This window comes from Octopus sinensis, linkage group LG27, assembly GCF_006345805.1.
Source record: "Octopus sinensis linkage group LG27, ASM634580v1, whole genome shotgun sequence".
In the NCBI taxonomy this organism is placed as follows: domain Eukaryota; kingdom Metazoa; phylum Mollusca; class Cephalopoda; order Octopoda; family Octopodidae; genus Octopus; species Octopus sinensis.
This window is the reverse complement of record NC_043023.1, coordinates 6289279-6311182: the sequence shown is the minus strand read 5'-3', so window position 1 is coordinate 6311182 and position 21904 is coordinate 6289279. Positions and strand designations below refer to the sequence as shown.

The 21904-nt window shown below is 40.7% G+C and overlaps 2 protein-coding genes across 4 annotated transcripts in view; one reads left to right on the top strand and one right to left on the bottom strand.

Moving 5' to 3' along the window:
• LOC115225490 (neurofascin-like) overlaps positions 1-21904 on the top strand; it is a 498646-nt gene that overhangs the window by 146757 nt on the left and 329985 nt on the right. The window lies entirely within an intron of this gene.
• Positions 82-17172, bottom strand: LOC115225289 (N-acyl-phosphatidylethanolamine-hydrolyzing phospholipase D). Of its 3 annotated transcripts, none has more exons than XM_029796231.2 (6): positions 17104-17172; positions 12897-13116; positions 9013-9504; positions 7901-8049; positions 3522-3636; positions 82-875 (listed from the first exon to the last, which is right to left on the bottom strand). In XM_029796231.2, the coding sequence occupies exons 2-6, from the start codon at positions 13047-13049 to the stop codon at positions 759-761; spliced, it is 1026 nt and encodes a 341-aa protein (XP_029652091.1). In that variant the 5' UTR covers positions 13050-13116; positions 17104-17172; the 3' UTR covers positions 82-758. The 3 variants fall into 3 exon arrangements, with proteins under 3 accessions (XP_029652091.1, XP_029652089.1, XP_029652090.1); XM_029796229.2 differs by having other exon boundaries at positions 17053-17158; XM_029796230.2 differs by lacking the exon at positions 17104-17172 and adding an exon at positions 16307-16547.

Below are 21904 nucleotides of genomic sequence, written 5' to 3'. Positions count from 1 at the left end.
ATATATATATATATATATCATAGTATATTATATATTATTATATATTACATATTATTTTATATACATTATTATTTAAAAACATGAAAGATTGACAGGGACTTCAAAGTTTTAAAGCTAGTTGTCTTTACTAGACAGTTCAATAAAAGTAACTACTGAGTAAATACTTTGAAGTCACTGTCAACTTTTTCCTTAATGTGATATTTTACTTCAATATACAGGGCAATTCTTCAACCATGTTTGGTTGTTTTTACATATAAATATAAACTGGAATGTATTATACATACACACACCTATGTACATATGAGTGCATGCTCATATACACATACGGATGCACATATATCCCTCTGCACATACACGCACACACAGACTCACATACATGCAGTGAGTCAAATGCACAGACTCACGTGCACACACAGACTCACATGCATGCAGACTCACGTGCACACACAGACTCATATGCATGTGTTCCCATGTAGTATACATGACCTTTGAGCCCCGTCTTCACATGAAGCCTTCATAAAATGTAAATGACCCCTGACCACAGTTCCCATAGTACATATGAGTTTTAACCCCTTCCTTCCCAAGAAGCCATATATATGACCTTTGACTCTTGGCTCCCTGAAACACCATCCTGTAATGTAAAGTACCGACCTTTTTTTCTTTCAGAGAAGTCATAACAGAGTGTATATCACCTTTGACCCCTGTCTCCCTCAGAAGTCCTTATAGTGTATATATATGACCTTTGGGTCCCTGTTTTCCTAAGATTCTGCTCTCACGTAATGTATCTCTCCATGCTTCACAGTGAAAAACTCTGTCTCAGAAACCTTCTTTGATTCCAGTTCTGATTTCAGCTTCTCCTTTGGTGCCATGTAGAACTGTGGAAAGAGAGAGACAGACAGACAAATGACATTGAGAATAAAAGACTGAAGGATATTTATATAGCTTTTATGCAACCCAATGTCAACAAAAGTATGGAGGTATGTATATGTGTCGAGCTGGCAGAGACGTTAGCACGCCGGGCGAAATGCTTAGCGGTATTTCGTCTGCCGCAACGTTCTGAGTTCAAATTCCGCCGAGGTTGACTTTGCCTTTCATCCTTTCGGGGTCGATAAATTAAGTACCAGTTACGCACTGGGGTTGATATAATCGACTTAATCTGTTTGTCTGTCCTTGTTTGTCCCCTCTGTGTTTAGCCCCTTGTAGGTAGTAAAGAAATAGGTATTTCAGAGGGGACAAACAAGGACAGACAAACGGATTAAGTCGATTACATTGACCCCCCAGTGCGTAACTGGTACTTAATTTATCGGCCCCGAAAGGATGAAAGGCAATTTGAACTCAGAACGTAACGGCAGACGAAATACCGCTTAGCATTCCGCCCGGCGTGCTAACGATTCTGCCAGCTTGCCGCCTAATGTTTATTGTATCACAGATACACTCTCTCTCTCTCTCTCTCTCACACACACACACACACATATATATATATATATATCATCGTTTAATGTCCACTTTCCATGTTAGCATGGGTTGGATGATTTGACTGAGGACTGGCGAACCAAATGGCTGCACCAGAATCCAATCTTGATCTGGCAGTGTCTCTACAGCTGGATGCCCTTCCTAACACCAACCACTCCAAGAGTGAAGTGGGTGCTTTTACGTGCCACTGGCACGGGGGCCATTCAGGCGGTACTGGCAACAGCCATGCACAAATGATGCTTTTTATGTGCCACCTGCACAGAAACCAGTCCAGCGGCACTGGCAATGACCTCGATCGAATGTTTTTTCATGTGCCACCAGCACAAGTGTCAGTAAGCCAACACAGATGTTCACGCTCAAATAGTGCTTTTTACGTGTCACTGGCACAGAAGCCAGATATATATATATATATAGAATATATATATATATATATATATATATATAATAAAGTGGGGTTGTAAGGTACCGCACAAGTGGAATTATATATGAAAGAAGGTTTGAAAATGCAATTTTAAAACATGTTTATCTACTTGACCAGTTTCCCTTGTTTAGAAAAAGATTGTCAAAAGTAACATGTAAAAGCTTGGTTGTGTGAGGTACTGGTTGTCACAAAATATTACAATATATATATACACTCTAAAGAAAATGTTAAAAACAGTTTATCAATGATTTGGGGGATTGGTCTTTAGAGGTCAGAATGGTGTGAGTGTGTGTGTCTTTGTGTATGTGTATATATATATATATATATATATATATACATGTTTGTGTGTGTGGGCCATTTTTGATTGGTCCCAGGGTTTATTGTGGTGTAAATAGATGTGTCTGTGTGTGTTTGTAAAATTTGGTAGGATGGGGTGTGTATATGTGTGCACATTTGTTTGTGAGTGTGTATGTGTGTGGTTAATGTTTGTTAGTGTGTGTATGCATTTGTTCGTATGTGTGCATCTGTGGGGGCGTGTGTATTCTTGTGTATTTTGTGTTGGTGGCGATGTTACGTGTGTGTGTGCATCTGTGCGTAAATGTGCGTCTGTATGGAGGTCAGAATGGTGTGTGTGTGTGTGTATGTGTATGTATATATATATATATTATATATATATATATAGGTAAATGTAAAAAAACAGAAACTGGGACAAGAACGCAAAACATTTAGAATACGATAAAAAAAAACAGATGGGACATTCAAAGCCTTCGATCTTCAGTCAAGAACCGGATCATCTTCGCAATTTCGGCTGATTATATATATATATACTTATGTTTGTGTGTGTGTGGGCCGTTTTTGATTGGTCCCAGGGTTTATTGTGGTGTGAATAGATGTGTTTTATATTTGGTAGGATGGTGTGTGTATATGTGTGCACGTTTGTGTGTGTATATGTGTGTGGTTAATGTTTGTTAGTGTGTGTATGCATTTGTTCGTATGTGTGCATCTGTGGGGGCGTGTGTATTCTTGTGTATTTTGTGTTGGTGGCGATGTTACGTGTGTGTGTGCATCTGTGCGTAAATGTGCGTCTGTATGGAGGTCAGAATGGTGTGTGTGTGTGTGTGTGTGTGTATGTGTATGTATATATATATATATATAGGTAAATGTAAAAAAACAGAAACTGGGACAAGAACGCAAAACATTTAGAATACGATACAAAAAAACAGATGGGACATTCAAAGCCTTCGATCTTCAGTCAAGAACCGGATCATCTTCGCAATTTCGGCTGATTATATATATATATACTTATGTTTGTGTGTGTGGGCCGTTTTTGATTGGTCCCAGGGTTTATTGTGGTGTGAATAGATGTGTTTTATATTTGGTAGGATGGTGTGTGTATATGTGTGCACGTTTGTGTGTGTATATGTGTGTGGTTAATGTTAGTGTGTGCATATGTTTGTTCGCATGTATTTGTCATGGTGCTGTGTGTGCGCATATGTGCGTCTGTATGTGTGCATGTGTATATTTGTGTTGGAGGGGATGTTATGTGTGTGTATATGTATGTGTGTGAGTGTCTGTACACAAACGTGTACAACATCAAGAATAACAAGTGATAAAGAGTTAAGAGTACCTCGGAAGCCAACTTGAAAGTACCCCAGTGGATACCAAATGATTGTTTTGATCGAATATCTTGGTGTATCAACACAGCTTCAGCAGGATCAACATGTTGGGGCCTCATCATCCACCTACAACAGAACATAGTGATTATTATTATTATTATTACATAATGTGACAATGGAAATTGCAGCTGTGATACCAGTGGTACATAAGAGATACCAGTGCCGGTGGTATGTAAGAGAACCATCCAAATGTGGCCGTTGCCAACACCGCCCCGACTGGCCTCGTGCCGGTGGTACGTAAAAAGCACCATCTGATCGTGGCCGTTGCCAGCCTCGCCTGGCACACAAAAAGCACCAATCCGATCGTGGCCATTGCCAGCCACGCCTGGCACGTAAAAAGCACCAATCCGATCGTGGCCATTGCCAGCCACGCCTGGCACGTAAAAAGCACCAATCCGATCGTGGCCATTGCCAGCCACGCCTGGCACGTAAAAAGCACCATCCATTTGTGGCCGTTGCCAGCCTCGTCTAGCACCTGTGCCGGTGGCATGTAAAAAGCACCATCCGATCTTGGCTGTTTGCCAGCTCCATCTGGCACCTGTGCCGGTGGCACATAAAAAGCACCCACTACACTCACGGAGTGGTTGGCGTTAGGAAGGGCATCCAGCAGTAGATACTCTGCCAGATCAGATTGGAGCCTGGTGCAGCCATCCGGTTCACCATTCCTCAGTTAAATCGCCCAACCCATGCTAGCATGGAAAGCAGACGTTAAACAATGACGATGATGAACAATATTATAAAATAAGGCACCAGTTAATTACTAAATCTGAAACCACCACCAACAACAACAAGGGTTAAATTGATTTAAATTAAAACTTTCTATCAACATTTCATATTAATTTGTTCCAAACACCAGCTTAATAATGGCAAAGATGTTTACTCTACTCTTTTTCTTGTTTCAGTCATTTGACTGCGGCCATGCTGGAGCACCACCTTTAGTCGAGCAACTCAACCCCAGGACTTATTCTTTGTAAGCCCAGTACTTATTCTATTGGTCTCTTCTGCCGAACCCCGCTAAGTGACGGGGACGTAAACACACCAGCATCGGTTGTCAAGCAATGCTAGGGGGACAAACACACACACGCATATATATATATATATATATATATATATATATATATACGATGGGCTTCTTTCAGTTTCCGTCTACCAAATTCACTCACAAGGCTTTGGTCGGCCCGAGGCTATAGTAGAAGACACTTGCCCAAGGTACCACGCAGTGGGACTGAACCCAGAACCATGTGGTTGGTAAACAAGCTACTTACCACACAGCCACTCCTGTGCCTATATTTTCACTAAATTTTTCAGAATTTATCAAAACAAAGTCAATGTATTGAAACAAAAACATGGTAAAAAAAGGCTTAAACTCTTGAACTCCCCAGCTGGAGCCTCACCAATAGATGTAGTTTAATGTTTTCCTCATATCTCCTCATCGCGCAGGAGTGGCTGTGTGGTAAGTACCTTGCTTATCAACCACATGGTTCCAGGTTCAGTCCCACTGCATGGCACTTTGGGCAAGTGTCTTCTACTACAGCCTCAGGCCAACCAAAGCCTTGTGAGTGGATTTGGTAGATGGAAACTGAAAGAAGCCCGTCATATATATGTATGTGTGTCTGTGTTTGTACCCCTAGCACTGCTTGACAACCGATGCTGGTGTGTTTACGTCCCCGTCACTTAGCGGTTCGGCAAAACAGACCGATAGAATAAGTACTGGGCTTACAAAAGAATAAGTCCCGGAGTCGAGTTGCTCGATTAAAGGCGGTGCTCCAGCATGGCCGCAGTCAAATGACTGAAACAAGTAAAAGAGTAAGAGAAAAGAGAATATCATTCAAAACTTAGCACAGAAATATAAAATAACAAAAATTAGACGTCTTGCAGAAGTCATTTCCCTTTACATGAAGATTCACTCTGAATTTCATTCTCCTGCATTTTTGATGTTTCTTATAGGAAGATGAGCCCGTCTGAGGCTTGAAAAAGAGAGCAGGCACATTGCCGTGTATAATAAGCTTTAACTTAATATTCTTTAACCCTTTTGTTACCAACCCGGCTGAAACCGGTTCTGGCTCTGAGTACAAATGTCTTGTTTTCATAAGTTTTGCATTAAAATCTTCCACCAAACCTTAGTCACAATTTATGTTCCTAACACTGGCTGAATGATAACTGAGTTATTTTACCTAATTCTTTGTTATATTTAAAGTAATTGAAAGAAACACAGAGCATCTCAACAGGAATACAGTAATGAAAGGGCTAAAGTCACCATGATATTTTTAGCCCTTTTGATATCATCCCAGCTGAAACCAGCTCTGTCTTTGTAGTACAAATGTCTTGTTTTCATAAGTTTTGAATAAAAATCTTCCACCAAACCTTAGCCACAATTTATGTTCCTAACACTAGCTTAATGATAACTGAGTTATTTTACCTAATTCTTTGTTATATTTAAAATTAATTGAAAGAAACACAGAGCATCTCAACAGGAATACAGTAATGAAAGGGCTAAAGTCACCATGATATTTTTAGCCCTTTTGATATCATCCCAGCTGAAACCAGCTCTGTCTTTGTAGTACAAATGTCTTGTTTTCATAAGTTTTGAATAAAAATCTTCCACCAAACCTTAGCCACAATTTATGTTCCTAACACTAGCTTAATGATAACTGAGTTATTTTACCTAATTCTTTGTTATATTTAAAATTAATTGAAAGAAACACAGAGCATCTCAACAGAAATATAGTAATGAAAGGGTTAACACTTTTTTTCTTTTTTACATGTTTTGAAACACACACGGACTTTCTTTCACTTCATTTTGAAAGATATTGAAAAATTTAGTAAAATAATTTTGTCATTAGGTGTAGGAGTGGCTGTGTGGTAAGTAGCTTGCTTACCATTGATCTGCTGAATCAGGACTGACCTGGGGTTAAGCAATAACTAGTCACTAATACTAACTACTATACAGTACATTAGATAATATAGTCCTAGATACACTGTCTGAATAAGAGATGGAAAGGTCACAATTGGAGCATGTTTGATTATAGGTCTTCTGGTTCAGGAATGACCTGGGGCTAAACAACAAAAGCTAGTCATTAATACAACTATATTGTATATGAGCAAAATGCCCCACCCTGTCCAATGGACGGTGCTGAGTTGTCAAACATTTAAACCAAATTTTATCAAAACAACTTGTCCAACCGTCCCATTTTGTGGCATTATTTCAAGCCAGCCAGCTTTTTTTGCACAAACTGCATATGCATAGTATCGATCGCAACAGCTGATGTACTTGCACTCTTTTACTCTCTCTTTTACTTGTTTCAGTAATTTGACTGTGGCCATGCTGGAGCACCGCCTTTAGTCGAGCAAATCGACCCCAGGACTTATTCTTTGTAAGCCCAGTACTTATTCTATCGGTCTCTTCTTGCCGAACCACTAAGTAACAGGGACATAAACACACCAGCATCGGTTGTCAAGCAATGCTAGGGGGACAAACACACATATATATATATACATATGACAGGCTTCTTTCAATTTCCGTCTACCAAATCCACTCACAAGGCATTGGTGGGCCCGGGGATATAGCAGAAGACAGTTGCCCAAGATGCCACGCAGTGGGACTGAACCCGGAACCATGTGGCTGGTAAGCAAGCTACATACCACACAGCCACTTGTGCGTACAAATGCACGTTCCCATGGCTTTATCGATCGCATTTTTGGAATCGATTTTTGTAATTTTTTCAAAACTTATACACGCCCTGATGTCGTCGGTATCTACAAATCAAATTTGAGCGCAATCGGATGGAGAATGCCTGAGATCCTAGAAGACACACACACAGACACAACAGATTTTATATATACATATACAAGCAAAACGCCCCCCGTCCAATGGACGGTGCTGAGTTGTCAAACATTTAAACCAAATTTTCTCAAACCAACTTGTCCGACCGTCCCATAGGCCTCCCCTTTGAGAAACACTGATTTAACCTAAATTTGAGACACTAGCTAAAGAAGAAATAAAGATGGACGTTTTTTCTATTCCAAAGAAAAACGATTTTATTCACTTTTTCGATCGCATTCTCACCTGGAATCGATTTTTGTAATTTTTCCAAGACTTATACACACCCTGATACCGTTGGTATCTACATATCAAATTTGAGCGCAATCGGATGGAGGATGCCTGAGATCCTAGAAGACACACACACAGACAGACAGAACGGATTTTATATATATAGATTAGATAGAGATGGAAGGCTTGAATTAAGGTCTTTAAAACAGGAAATTTGTACTATGGGACCACCCGTAATACCATTACCATCACTGCCATCACCACCAATTGTTTACTTACCTTGGTTCAAAGGAGCCTATAGGGATAGCAGCAAGAGAAAAGGGGCCATATTCTGCCCCAATTTGCTTGAATGCTGCGCAGTAGCCTGTGTCCCCTGTGAAGAAGTAATTCTGGGTTGGTCCCAGCACACTCCAGCTGCTCCACAGGGCCTGGAAAGAAAGGAGAGGAAGAGGATGTGAGGGTTAGAGAGAGAGGGGGGAGATATTGTGAGGGTGAAAGAAAGAGGGAGTGGATGAGAGTGTAAGAGTGAGGGTAAGAGATGGTGAGTGAGAGTGGGAGTGACAGAAAGTATGATTGCGGGTGAGAGAGTGTGTGTGAAAGAGAGAGAGAGAGAGAGAGCATAAAGGTAAGAGAGTGTGTGAAAGAGAGAGAGTATGAGAATAAGAAAAAAAGAGAGAGGAGAATCTGTGAGAGAATGAGAGTGCAAGGATAAGGGGGAGAGTGTGCATGAAAGAGAGAGAGAGAATAGATAATGATGATGATGATGACAATGTCAATTACGGTGATGAAGGTGTTGTCAGTGATGATAATGGCAATGAAGATGATGATTATAGGCGCAGGAGTGGCTGTGTGGTAGGTAGCTTGCTTACCAACCACATGGTTCCGGGTTCAGTCCCACCGCGTGGCATCTTGGGCAAGTGTCTTCTACTATAGCCTCGGGCCAACCAAAGCCTTGTGAGTGGATTTGGTAGACAGAAACTGAAAGAAGCCCGTCGTATATATGTATGTATATATATATATATAATATATATATATATATGTATGTATGTGTGTGTATATGTTTGTGTGTCTGTGTTTGTCCCGCTACCATTGCTTGACAACCAATGCTGGTGTGTTTGCGTCCCAGACACTTAGCGGTTTGGCATAAGAGACCGATAGAATAAGTACTAGGCTTACAAAGAATAAGTCCTGGGGTTGATTTGCTCGACTAAAGGCGGTGCTCCAGCATGGCCACAGTCAAATGACTAAAACGAATAAAAGAATAGTAATAAAAACGATGACCAGAGATGATGACAATAATGATGATGATGATGATGATGATGATGATGGTGATGACAATGATCACAGTGGTGATGATAGTGATAATGATGATGATACCACATACAACATACCCTGTTGGTGTCGTTGACTCCCCTCCTGCTCCAATGCTGACACGGGGTACACACGATGCGCACCTCCGGGTGGTCCGGCACCTCTGAGCTCTCCCACCAGCTCAGCTCTTTGACGTTCTTGCAGCGCCCTGTTTCTCGCATCCACCTGCCATTGCCGGCCGGCACAAACCAGGTGAGCTTAGCGCCGAACTTCTCACGCAGGGCCACGACCGTGTCATAGTCGAGGTGGTCGTAGTGATTATGGCTGATGAGGACGACATCCACTCGGGGCAGGTCGCTTATGCTCAGGGGCAAGGGACGAAAGCGCTTCGGCCCCGCAAACTGAACAAATGAACACCGTTCACTAAAGACCGGGTCAGTGAGTATGGTGACCCCATCTAATTGCACCAGTGTGGTCGCATGTCCAAGCCACATGTAGCGAATACCTTCTTTTGGTGGGTCAGCAAGTTCTTGGAGGTCAGGTGTGATAACAGGCAGGGTCCGGTCAAGGACCTAGAAATAGAAGAATATACTGGAATAAAGAGACTGTGGAATAAGGGAATAGCAGAATAATAGAATACTAACAGTATGTGTCTTTTTAGCCTTAGTCTCAGTTCTGAGAGGAACTAAGACAACACATACTGAAAACATGTAAGATTTTGGGAGGTTTCTCCAAAAAGCGTAGCTGCTAGAATAAGAATAGGCTGGGCAAAGGTTCAGAGAGCTACTACCTCTGTTTGAAGCTAAGCGTCTCGCCCTCAGAGTGAAGGGCAGACTGTGTGATGTCTGTGTACATATAGCTATGCCACATGGCAGTGAGACATGGGCTATGACTATTGAGGATATGCAAAGGTTTGAGAGAAATGACCGAGACCTTTGGAAGTATGCTGTGCGTGAGAAGACCCGGCAGGACAAGTGAGACCGTAAGCCATGGCCTCAGTCCACTTATGCATACCTTTCCTTCTTGGGACACAAAACTCTACTTGTGAAGACCTGTTGAGGCAAGTGAAAATCAAAATCGATCAACATCAATGGAAATTGTAGATGTGATACTAGTGCCGGTGGCACATAAGTGAACCATCCGAACGTGGCCATTGCCAGCCTCGCCTGGCACGTAAAAAGCACCCACTACGCTCATGGTATGGTTGGCGTTAGGAAGGGCATCCAGCCGTAGAAACATTGCCAGATCAGACTGGGCCTGGTGCAGCCTTCTGGCTTCCCAGACCCCAGTTGCACCGTCCAACGCATGCCAGCATGGAAAGCGGATGCTAAACGATGATGATGATGATGATGAAGCCAGTATGCTTCACTGGATGGGTAATTTCAGTGTGCATAGGGTGGCAAGCTGGTAGAATCGTTAGCACACTGAACCAAATGCTTAGTGGTATTTCGTCTGCTACTATTTTCTGAGTTCAAATTCTGCCATGGTCGACTTTGCCTTTCATCTTTTCGGGGTCGATTAAATAAGTACCAGTTACGCACTGGGGTCGATGTAATCGACTTAATCCCTTTGTCTGTCCTTGTTTGTCCCCTCTATGTTTATCCCCCTGTGGGCAATAAAGAAATATAATGTCAGTGTGCATATACGACAGTGATTCGAGAGAAAAACTAAGGATACAGGGTGTTATATTGTTCTAATTCAGTTCTGTTCTGACCAGGTATCGAACTGAGTTTGGTGACTTTTGCCTTGTTTAGTAAATGTATTTGTATTTTGTTAATTTGTACAAATAATAGTTCTTCTAATTTGCATACTGCTTTGTTTTAGCAGATGGATTTTTGGGGTTCTGCTTCAACCAGCATGTATTTTTGAGTATATATTGCTTATATATCATCATTTAGCGTCCGCTTTCCATGCTAGCATGGGTTGGACGATTCAACTGGGGTCTGGAAAACCAGAAGGCTGCACCAGGCCCACTCTGATCTGGCAGTGTTTCTATGGCTGGATGTCCTTCCTAATGCCAACCACTCCGTGAGTGTAGTGGGTGCCTTTTACGTGCCACCGGCACGGAGGCCAGTCGGGGCGGCCAAATCGGATGGTTCGCTTACGTGCCACCGGCACTGGTATCACAGCTGCAATTTCCATTCATGTTGGTCGACTTCGATTTTGGTTCTGATTTCCACTTGCCTCAACGGGTCTTCACAAGTGGAGTTTTGTGTCCTAAGAAGGAAAGGTATGCATAAGTCGACTGGCTATATCCCATGTAGAGGCCACGGGTTATGGTCTCACTAGTCTAATACTTATTGCCAAGCTATCATAGCAGTCCAGAAAAATAGGACAAATGCTGCTGTTGATTAGCTCCAAGAGGCCATCACCTCTAGCTGTTCGTGTGTCACATAGCTAGCTAGAGGCGATGGCCTCTTGGAGCTAATCAACAGCAGCATTCGTCCTATTTTTCTGGACTGCTATGATAGCTTGGCAATAAGTATTAATATTGCTCATATATTCATTATATTATTGCTGGATGAGTTTTCACATGGATAAGTGTGTATTAAAACATAACACAAGACATCAGATGTAGTGTGCAAGAGAGAAGACTGCGGTGAGCTGGCAGAAACATTAGCACGCCGGGAGAAATGTGTAGCCGTATTTCGTCTGGTATTACGTTCTGAGTTCAAATTCCGCCGAGGTCGACTTTGCCTTTCATCCTTTCGGGGTCGATTAAATAAGTACCAGTTACTCACTGGGGTCAATGTAACCGACTTAATACATTTGTCTGTCCTTGTTCGTCCCCTCTGTGTTTAGCCCCTTCTGGGTAGTAAAGAAATAGGTATGGCCATTTAATGCATATGAACAAAGACTGTTGCGTCAAGAATTGCCAATTTCTAATTGTGGAGGGAATATACGGAAGGGGTAGACCCAGGAAGATGTGGGACAAAATCACAAGAAAGGATCTACAGACATTGGGGCTCACAGAAGGGTTGACAGGGGACAGAGACTCCTGGCAGTTTGCTGTGCTTGAAAAGACATGTTAAGCTAAGTCAAAGTGTGGTTGCCCTTGCAACCCCTTCCAGTTGAGTATCCCTAATCTTGTGGGCTTGCAGGTGCTGGAACCGCATAAAAAGCACCCATGCCAGTGTTGTGTATAATCACCCAGTACATTCTGTAAAATGGTTGGCATTAGGAAGGGCATTCCGTAGTAGAAACCATGCCAAAACAGACCGGGAGCCTGAACAGCCCTTCAGCTGGTCAGCTCCTGTGAAACTGTCCAACCCATGCCAGCATGACAAACAGACATTAAATGATGATGATGATATACAATGGGCTTCTTTCTGTTTCCATCTACCAAAGCCACTCACAAGGCTTTGGTCAGCCAAAGCTATAGTAGAAAGCACTTACCAATGTGATACACAGTGGGACTAAACCTGGACACATGTGGTTGGAATGCAAGCTTCTTACCACATAGCCACATATACACACTTCTATAAATATGTGCGTGTGTGTGCGCGCGCAGGAGTGGCTGTGTGGTAAGTAACTTGCTAACCAGCCCCAGATGCGTGGCATCTTGGGCAAGTGTCTTCTACTATAGCCTCAGGCCAACCAAAGCCTTGTGAGTGGATTTGGTAGACAGAAACTGAAAGAAGCCTGTCGTATATATGTATATATATATATGTGTATGTGTGTGTATATGTTTGTTCCCCCAGCATTGCTTGACAACCGATGCTGGTGTGTTTACGTCCCCATCACTTAGCGGTTCGGCAAAAGAGACCGATAGAATAAGTACTGGGCTTACAAAAGAATAAGTCCCGGTGTCGATTTGCTTTACTAAAGGCGGTGCTCCAGCATGGCCGCAGTCAAATGACTGAAACAAGTAAAAGAGTAAAAGAGAGAGTATCTATATGTGTAGACCTCTGTACACTCTCAAACCAAAATAAAAAACCAGTAAATAAATAAAGATCTGCTTTACCGCTTTGCTGGGTACATTGCTATTATCCTTGGTCGTCACAAGCCACTTGATCACATTCCAGAAACTGATGTTTCTCCATGTCGGAAAAGGGTTATCATAAACGCCATTCTTGTACACCGGCTTAAAAAGTTTGTCTGTGGAACTTGCAGCCATTGTATCGCCGTCGTCTTCAAATGCCAGACAGTTTGCAACGGGAAGTAGTTTAGACTTAAAGATGAATCTACAAAAAAACAGAAACAGACATGGTTTTATTTCATACAAACATACAGAGGTCCTCGGATTACTCTCTTTTACTTGTTTCAGTCATTTGACTGCGGCCATGCTGGAGCACCGCCATTAGTCGAGCAAATCGACCCCGGGACTTATTCTATCGGTCTCTTTTGCCGAACCGCTAGTGACGGGGACATAAACACACCAGCATCGGTTGTCAAGCAATACTAGGGGGGACAAACACAGACACACAAACATATATATATATATATATATACGACAGGCTTCTTTCAGTTTCCGTCTACCAAATCCACTCACAAGGCATTGGTCAGCCCAAGGCTATAGTAGAAGACACTTGCCCAAGGTGCCATGCAGTGGGACTGAACCCAAAACCATGTGGTTGGTTAGCAAGCTACTTACCACACAGCCACTCCTGCGCCTATTGTTAACTAATCAACTCTAGATCATCATCATCATTTAACATCTGCTTTCCATCCTGGCATGGGTTAGACGGTTTAACTGGAAACGGTAAGCCAGAGAGCTGCACCAGGTTCCAGTCTGATTTGGCAATGGTTTCTACGGCTGAATGCCCTTCCTAATGCCAACCACTGAGTGTAGTGGATGCTTTCCACATGCCGCTGGCACAGGTGCCATTTACATAAGGCTGGCATGGGTGCCAGCCACACAACATTGGCTTGACAAGTATATATATACATATATAGGCTTGGGAGTGGCTGTGTGGTAAGTAGCTTGCTTACGAACCACATGGTTCTGGGTTCAATCCCACTGCATGGCACCTTGGGCAAGGGTCTTCTACTATAGCCTCGAGCCGACCAAAGCCTTGTGAGTGGATTTGGTAGATGGAAACTGAAAGAAGCCTGTCGTATATATGGATCTTTTCCTTTTGAACTGCAGTTTTCAACACAATTTCTAGTTAACTAAACACTTTTAAACTTCGTATACTGGTAGAATGTGTTTATAAAACATCATTTTTTCTTGGCTTTGAGAAAATTCTATAGGTTGTAAGATATTTCGTCTTTAATTTCGAGCATTTCGGCAATTTTAACCAATCGCTGGAGTCCGTTTAGGTAAACAACATTCCGTGCTGTATGAATATGTACATATAAATAACTAAAGGCGGTGCTCCAGCATGGCCACAGTCAAATGACTGAAACAAGTAAAAGAGTAAAGAGTATAAATAAAATAGAAGCATACAAAAATAAGGGTAAATTTCCAGGCCAATATAACCATTATTTTCCATCTTTCTGCAAATTTTGTTTCATTTTGAAAGGCAGCAAAACCTTTTAAGTGCTTAGAGCTTTTATGGGTCTTAATAGAGCCCTGAACCTGGGGCTAAAAAAAAACAACAGCTACAGCCACTAATATTAACAAGTAGCAGTATCGCCCGGCGTTGCTCGGGTTTGTAAGGGAAATAACTATAAAGCATTTTTAAAGAGTTATAGCCAAAAAATAGAAAAAAATTATGGTAAATTTTTTTTGAGAGTTAAAAAGGTCGAGTTGCGTCCCCATGACAGTCTGTGGTTTGTGTTTCTGATTCTCGACCCCATGTCGGATTTATCAATTTTTTTCAGAACTGGGGGAACTTTTCAAAATTTTCGCTGCGTTAGTTTTGAATTATGACATTGGGCTATGTGTGTGTCAAGTTTCATCAGAATCGGTTGAAAGCCGTGGTCAGGGTGAGGGTACAACCTGACAGACACACGGAAACACACACAGACAAACTGCCGTTTATATATAGAGAGATAAAGTGGTTTTCAGCCGGTGTCCACGCGACCCGTGGTGGAGTCCATATAAGATTTAGTAATTAAGATTTATTCTGCAATAAAATGGTTATACGTCTAAGGTAAATTGTTCAGTTTACATGCATAAAAATAAAAAGTAAAGGAACAAAACTAAATACACTTAAATATATGAAGTTTGGCTGCAACAAAACCCCGAGGAAATTGGCGGTTTTGATGAGGTAACCGCGGGGGATGGCGCTCTGGCCATTGGGGATTCGGCGGAATAGAAAGAGTTTCGAAGAAATGTTTCTTAAGTTGATATACCTTTTAACCATTTTTAAAAAATACAATTCCTAATATTTAATAATAAAATATAAGAAGAGTTTTTTTTAATATGAGGGGACACGGAGTGAAAAACAAGAACCAAAGGGGTCCAGAGGCAAAGAAAAAATGCTTAAGAACCTTTGCTCTACATTACAGTGTAGTCCCAGATACACTAAGTCTGAATAAAAGACGAAATAGTCAAAGCAGGAACATCTTTGAAAATAGCTGGGTACTACTAGCGAACAGTGGTCCCGGTTGTCGCGCATCCGCGCTAGCTAGTCGTGACTAGTCGATCCTACGACTACCTAGCAAAGTGAATAAATTTCACAAGCTGCCGTCTCATGAGATCGAAACCGGAAGCACATGGTTACCAAGACGTTGCCAGCTTAACAAGGGACAAGACACAAGACGTAGTCGCTTAGTGCGCTAGAAATACCAGCCAAAATCCCAGCACTATGTGAATGGCACTTGTGCTGGCGGCATGTAAAAAACACCCACTACACTCTCGGAGTGGTTGGCATTAGGAAGCGCATCCAGCTGTAGAAACACTGCCAGATCAGACTGGGCCTGGTGCAGCTTACCAGTTCCAGTCAAGCCTATTTCTTTACTACCCACAAGGGGCTAAACACAGAGGGGACAAACTAGGACAGACAAAGGGATTAAGTCGATTATATCGACCCCAGTGCGTAACTTGTACTTAATTTATCGACCCCGAAAGGATGAAAGGCAAAGTCGACCTCGGCGGAATTTGAACTCAGAACGTAGCGACAGACGAAATACCGCTGAGCATTAGTCATACCGGCTAAACCATACCAGGGTGGAAAGCAGATGTTAAAATAAATAAATAATTTTTTGTTAAACAAAGTAAATAATACACAAAGTAATGATCGACTAGTCGTGACTTGCTAGCACGAGTACGCGCGTGCGTCGCCGGGACCACTGTTCGCTAGTAGTACCAATAGCTGGGCTGAATCATGGCTGGCCATGGGCTAAAGAACGATTATAACCACTAATATTAAATATATACGTAATAGATACATTGTCAGAGCTGGGACGTCTTTGACCATGGGTCTACAGGTTCGTGACTGGCCAAGCAACAGCAACATAGGTCCAAATAATGACTATTATACTGACCTGAGGTCACACAACACGTACAGAGTGGAAAACCAGTGCCCAATGTACAAAACAGGTGTGTTGGTCACAGCTGGAACGTATATGGGTCTTGTCTGGCTGCTCGACCAAGGAAAATCTGCTCACAGTCAATAGGTCGACCCAAAAATCTGCTCACAAGTCAACAAGTCGACCCGAAGCTGTGGTTAGAATAGGATTTCACAAGCTGCCGTCTCATGAGATCGAAACCGGAAGCACATGGTTGCTAAGACGTTGCCAGCTTAACAAGGGACAAGACACAAGACGTGGTCGCTTAGAGCGCTAGAAATACCAGCCAAAATCCCAAACATTAAAACACCACAAATTCACACAGGAAATAATTAAATAAAAGGTAGGACTAGCGAATACTGGTCCTGGTGTGCAAAAAGGGTAAAGAAAGATAGATATTAAAAAAAAAAACAACAGAAAAACGAAACGGTCACGGCCGGAAAGGCTTTTATCGGAGATTAAAAATTAATCAGTTCAAGGACCCCAAACCGGGAGATAGCCGATAGCATTAAATAATAACGATAATAATAAATAATAAATCTCTGAACGAGGTATAATAATAAAAAAAAACTTTTAAACTTTTCTTCTCGAAACTTCTACAACCGACATTCGGGGTCGTCGGCATTTTCCGTAGAATCTAATGAAATTTTAAAAGAAACATATTTTAAATTCGACTCAATTTTAGGTTAGGGTTATGAACTCAAAGGGAGAAAAAAGCGTACAGTATACTTAAAAGTGGTGAATAAGTAAAACGTAAAATAGCCATTCCATACTTCTTTCCCGCTACTTCGTTCAGAGAATCTCTTGGCTCTTCTGTGCAAGGAAGAGAAGTTATCTATCGGTTGTCTGCCCTTTAAATGTATGTATGTGTGTGTGTGTGTATGTATATATATATATATATATATATGTGTGTGTGTGTGTGTGTATGTATGTATATCTTTACTCTTTTACTTGTTTCAGCCATTTGACTGCGGTCATGCTGGAGCACCGCCTTTAGTCGAGCAAATCGACCCCGGGACTTATTCTTTGTAAGCCCAGTACGTATTCTATCGGTCTTTTTTGCCGAACCACTAAGTGATGGGGACGTAAACACACCAGCATCGGTTGTCAAGCAATACTAGGGGGACAAACACACATTTATATGTATATATATATATATATATATATATACATATATACACACATGTATACAACAGGCTTCTTTCAGTTTCCGTCTACCAAATCCACTCACAAGGCATTGGTCGGCCCGTGGCTATAGTAGAAGACACTTGCCCAAGGTGCCACGCAGTGGGACTGAACCCCGAACCATGTGGTTGGTTAGCAAGCTACTTACCAATATATATATATATATATATATATATATATATATATATATATATATATATATATATATATATATATATATGCTGGGTTTTTTTCACTTGCTTCAGTCACCACTTTGAAGAATTTTAGTAGAAAGAATTGACCCCCCAGAACTTATTTTCTTCTTAAACGTATTACTTATCCTCCCCGATTCGTTTTGCAGAACCGTTAGATTACGGGGGACATAAACCCATGAGCACCGGTCATCAAGCATTGAGTACAAGCAGAGACATAAAGGCAGAAAGTGATTAACGCAGTTTCGCACCTTGCCTTCAAAAATGCATTTTTTTTTTTAAATCTTCAGATTCCTAGGTTTTGAATGTAGGAGATTACGAATATACAAAAAAAAAAGTTTAAAATTTGGATCTTTTCACTTTGACCGGCAGATTTTTAAAATAATTTCTTTGTAACTAAACACTTTTAAACTTCATATACTGGTAGAATGTGTGGATCTTTTCCTTTTGAACGGCACAGGTCAACACAATTTCTAGTTAGCTAAACACTTAAACTTCTGACCATTCCTAAATTTTCAAATCTTAATATTTTGTAACCAAATAGGCGCAGGAGTGGCTGTGTGGTAAGTAGCTTGTCTACCAACCACATGGTTCCGGGTTCAGTCCCACTGCGTGGCACCTTGGGCAAGTGTCTTCTGCTATAGCACCGGGCCGACCAATGCCTTGTGAGTGGAGTTGGTAGACGGAAACTGAAAGAAGCCCGTCGTATATATGTATGTATGTGTGTCTGCGTTTGTCCTCCTAGCATTGCTTAACAACCGATGCTGGTGTGTTTATGTCCCCGTCACTTAGCGGTTCGGCAAAAAGAGATCGATAGAATAAGTACTGGGCTTACAAAGAATAAGTCCCGGGGTCGATTTGCTTGATTAAAGGCGGTTCTCCAGCATGGCCGCAGTCAAATGACAAACGAGTAAACGAGAAAATAAGGAAATAATATACCATACTAGCTTTTTATTTAACCTGTATAGATTAATATGAAATTTTATAATATAAATAAATTTGAATGAAGTGAAATTAAAATCCTTTGATACTTTCCTATATAGCAAAGGTTTTCAACCAGGCTTCCGCCAGTACAGTCCACGGGTTCCCCAAGAAGTTACAAAACTGCTAAAATCGGCAGTAATTTTTAATTCTCCTGTGCAGATATGCGTGCATAAGGCTATTAAATTATTGCACAGGGGTTCCTCGAGCCAGTGGAATGTTTCCTTGGGGTTCCGCTCCAGCAAAAAGATTGAAAAGCACTGCTATATAGGATTGCGTAAATTCCGTAAATCTAGTGAAATTAAGTTCATCTTGATTACCTCCCTTCCATTACACTTTAAAATATCTTATAGGCTCTTGATATATGTGCTAATTGATAAGGGGTTTTTTTTTTTACAGTTAAATATTGTCTAGCATATTTTTTAATTTAACTCATTAATAAAATAAATCACTATTTACTAACTAACTATGAATCTATATTAATAATAATCTGATATATACAAGCATTAATAAATCTCTGAACGAGATATAAACAGTAACCGCTCGACAACGTAAGGTGTACTAGCCATCTGAATGTGGCTAGCCACTGGGGAAAGCATCAGTAACACCCCACCCCCAGTGGCTAGCCACATTCAGATGGCTAGTACACCTTACGATATATATATATATTTATAGAAATGTAAAATGATTTCTATATTTCTATATTTCTATAATGATTTCTATATAAGATACTAAAATTGATTAGAATCCTTTGGAAAAAAAAACTATCTGAAGGATATTTATTTAAAATTCGCAAACAGAATTATGGCTGTTAAATGGTAAAGAACATTAGAAATCCCTACAGCATTGGTAGCCTCTATTCTCCCTACTCCACTAGCTTCAGCCTACTAACTTTAGCTAAAATACATGAGGGTGGATTTATGGCTTTGACATTTGTACTACCCCTTTCTCTATCTATAAATAGAAAAAAATTCTTGTTTGTCTCCATTGAACCAAATAAAGAAGCCCCCTCCTCATTGATAAATCTAAATAACAAAGTGAACACAGTGATAAAAAATCTACAGATGGAGAAGGATCTTCTACTCCCATGTTCTTAATGATAAAATTAACCTCTCTGTCTATATATCTACCCTCTTTGTAATGTTGGCAAATGAGATAAGTATAAAAATGTACATTGTCCATTTAATTAAAAAAATTCTATATGTGGCTGAAGATTGCTCGACATTTTAAAACTGACGTAATACTTACATTGTTTAATAAAATGAAGTAGCATGAAACGATTGTACTACACTACCTTTGGATATCCTTGTTGCTTCTTTTGATTATAATCACCCCATTTGATTTATATGGATAATACCATACCAAATTCTGGTGCCTTCAACTTTAGTACCATATTCATCTGAATCTAAATTTGCTGAACATTATATATATGTGTGAGTGTGTGTGTATATATATATATATATATATATATATATATATATATATATATATATATATGGTAAATATATATGTATATATGTATATATATATATATATATGGTAAATATATATATATGTATATATGTATATATATATATATGGTAAATATATATATATATATGTATATGTATGTATGTATGTATATATATACATATATGCATATATATGTATATATATTTATGTGTATTTATCTGAGTTTGTCCACTTGCCATTGCTTGACAACCAATGCTGGTGTGTTTACGTCCCCGTTACTTAGCGGTTTGGCAAAAGATACCGATAGAATAAGTACTGGGCTTCCAAAGAATAAGTCCTGGGGTTGATTTCTTCGTCTAAAATCCTTTCAGGTGGTGCTCCAACATGGCCACCGTCAAAATTACTGAAACAAGTAAAAGAATGCATACATACATACATACATTATGGCTGCCACCTTGTTATCGAGTATGGCCATTGCACGAAGCTTCACTGTTACTGGTGCTGTGATCGAATGTGACTTTTGAGCCCAGCTAAAGATCTACAATGTTTTGTACAAAATTGGCAACTAAAACCTTTACCAGTAAAAAGCCGGCTGTAGTTGTAACTGGGTTTCATGTACCTTTGCATGTTGTTTAAGTCCTCCTGCCGAATTACACTCTCTTCCACATGCCCATACATACATACATACATACATACATACATAAGAACCCACAGTATGGTAGAAGCCATAGCCACTCATAATGAAAAGGAGTACTGGTGGAATGTACCAGTGAAGACTTCAATAAAATGTAAGCACAACAGGCCTGATATAATGATTTGGGACTGAGAAGAGAAACTGTGCACAGTTGTAGAAATTAGTTGCTCAGCAGATGTTAACATAAAGCTGAAGATCAGTGAAAAAGAGAATATCTGTGCTGAAGTATTGAGAAATCTGCAGTTTACTCTATCCAGATTACAAGTTCGAGTTTAGACCTGTAATTATTGGGACCCTGAGATATGTAACACACTGCCTAAATACCAGTCTTGAGAAATTAGGCCTCTCAAAACCAGAAAGGAGAAAGCTAATTCGAAGACTACAGATCCAATCCATCCCTGGAAGAGCATATCTAGATATGCAACTATATGCTTAAGAATAAATACACAAAACAAAACATACAAATCTGCACATAGGTACTACTTAAGAAGAGTGGTCCCGGTGTGCACACTCGCATAGTCGCCCAAGCTAGTCATGACTAGTCGATCCTACAACGACTACCTAGCAAAGTAAATAAAACACAAAATAAATATTTTTTTTAACAAAGTAAATAAAATACAAAAACACAAAGTAAGGATCGACTAGTCACCACTAGCAAGCGCGGATGCGTGACTACGCGAGTGTGCACACCGGGACCACTCTTCTAAAGTAGTACCTGCACATACTCTTTTACTCTTTACTCTTTTACTTGTTTCAGTCATTTGACTGCGGCCATGCTGGAGCACCGCCTTTAGTCGAGCAAATCGACCCCGGGACTTATTCTTGTAAGCCCAGTACTTATTCTATCGATGTCTCTTGCCGAACCGCTAAGTAACGGGGACATAAACACACCAGCATCGGTTGTCAAGCAATGCTAGGGGGACAAACACAGACACAAACACATACACACACACACATATATATATATATACATATATATGACGGGCTTCTTTCAGTTTCCGTCTACCAAATCACTCACAAGGCTTTGGTCGGCCCAAGGCTATAGTAGAAGACACTTGCCCAAGGTGCTAT

Excerpts from the sequence above, each read along its gene's own strand:
- LOC115225289 (XM_029796229.2), bottom strand. The coding sequence starts at position 17,096 with ATGGCTATTTTACGTTTTACTTATTCACCACTTTTAAGTATACT. Across the intron at positions 8,050-9,012 it reads GAGTCAACGACACCAACAGG|GCCCTGTGGAGCAGCTGGAG; the intron begins GTATGTTGTATG and ends CTTTCTTTCCAG. Across the intron at positions 3,637-7,900 it reads ATAGGCTCCTTTGAACCAAG|GTGGATGATGAGGCCCCAAC; the intron begins GTAAGTAAACAA and ends GTTCTGTTGTAG.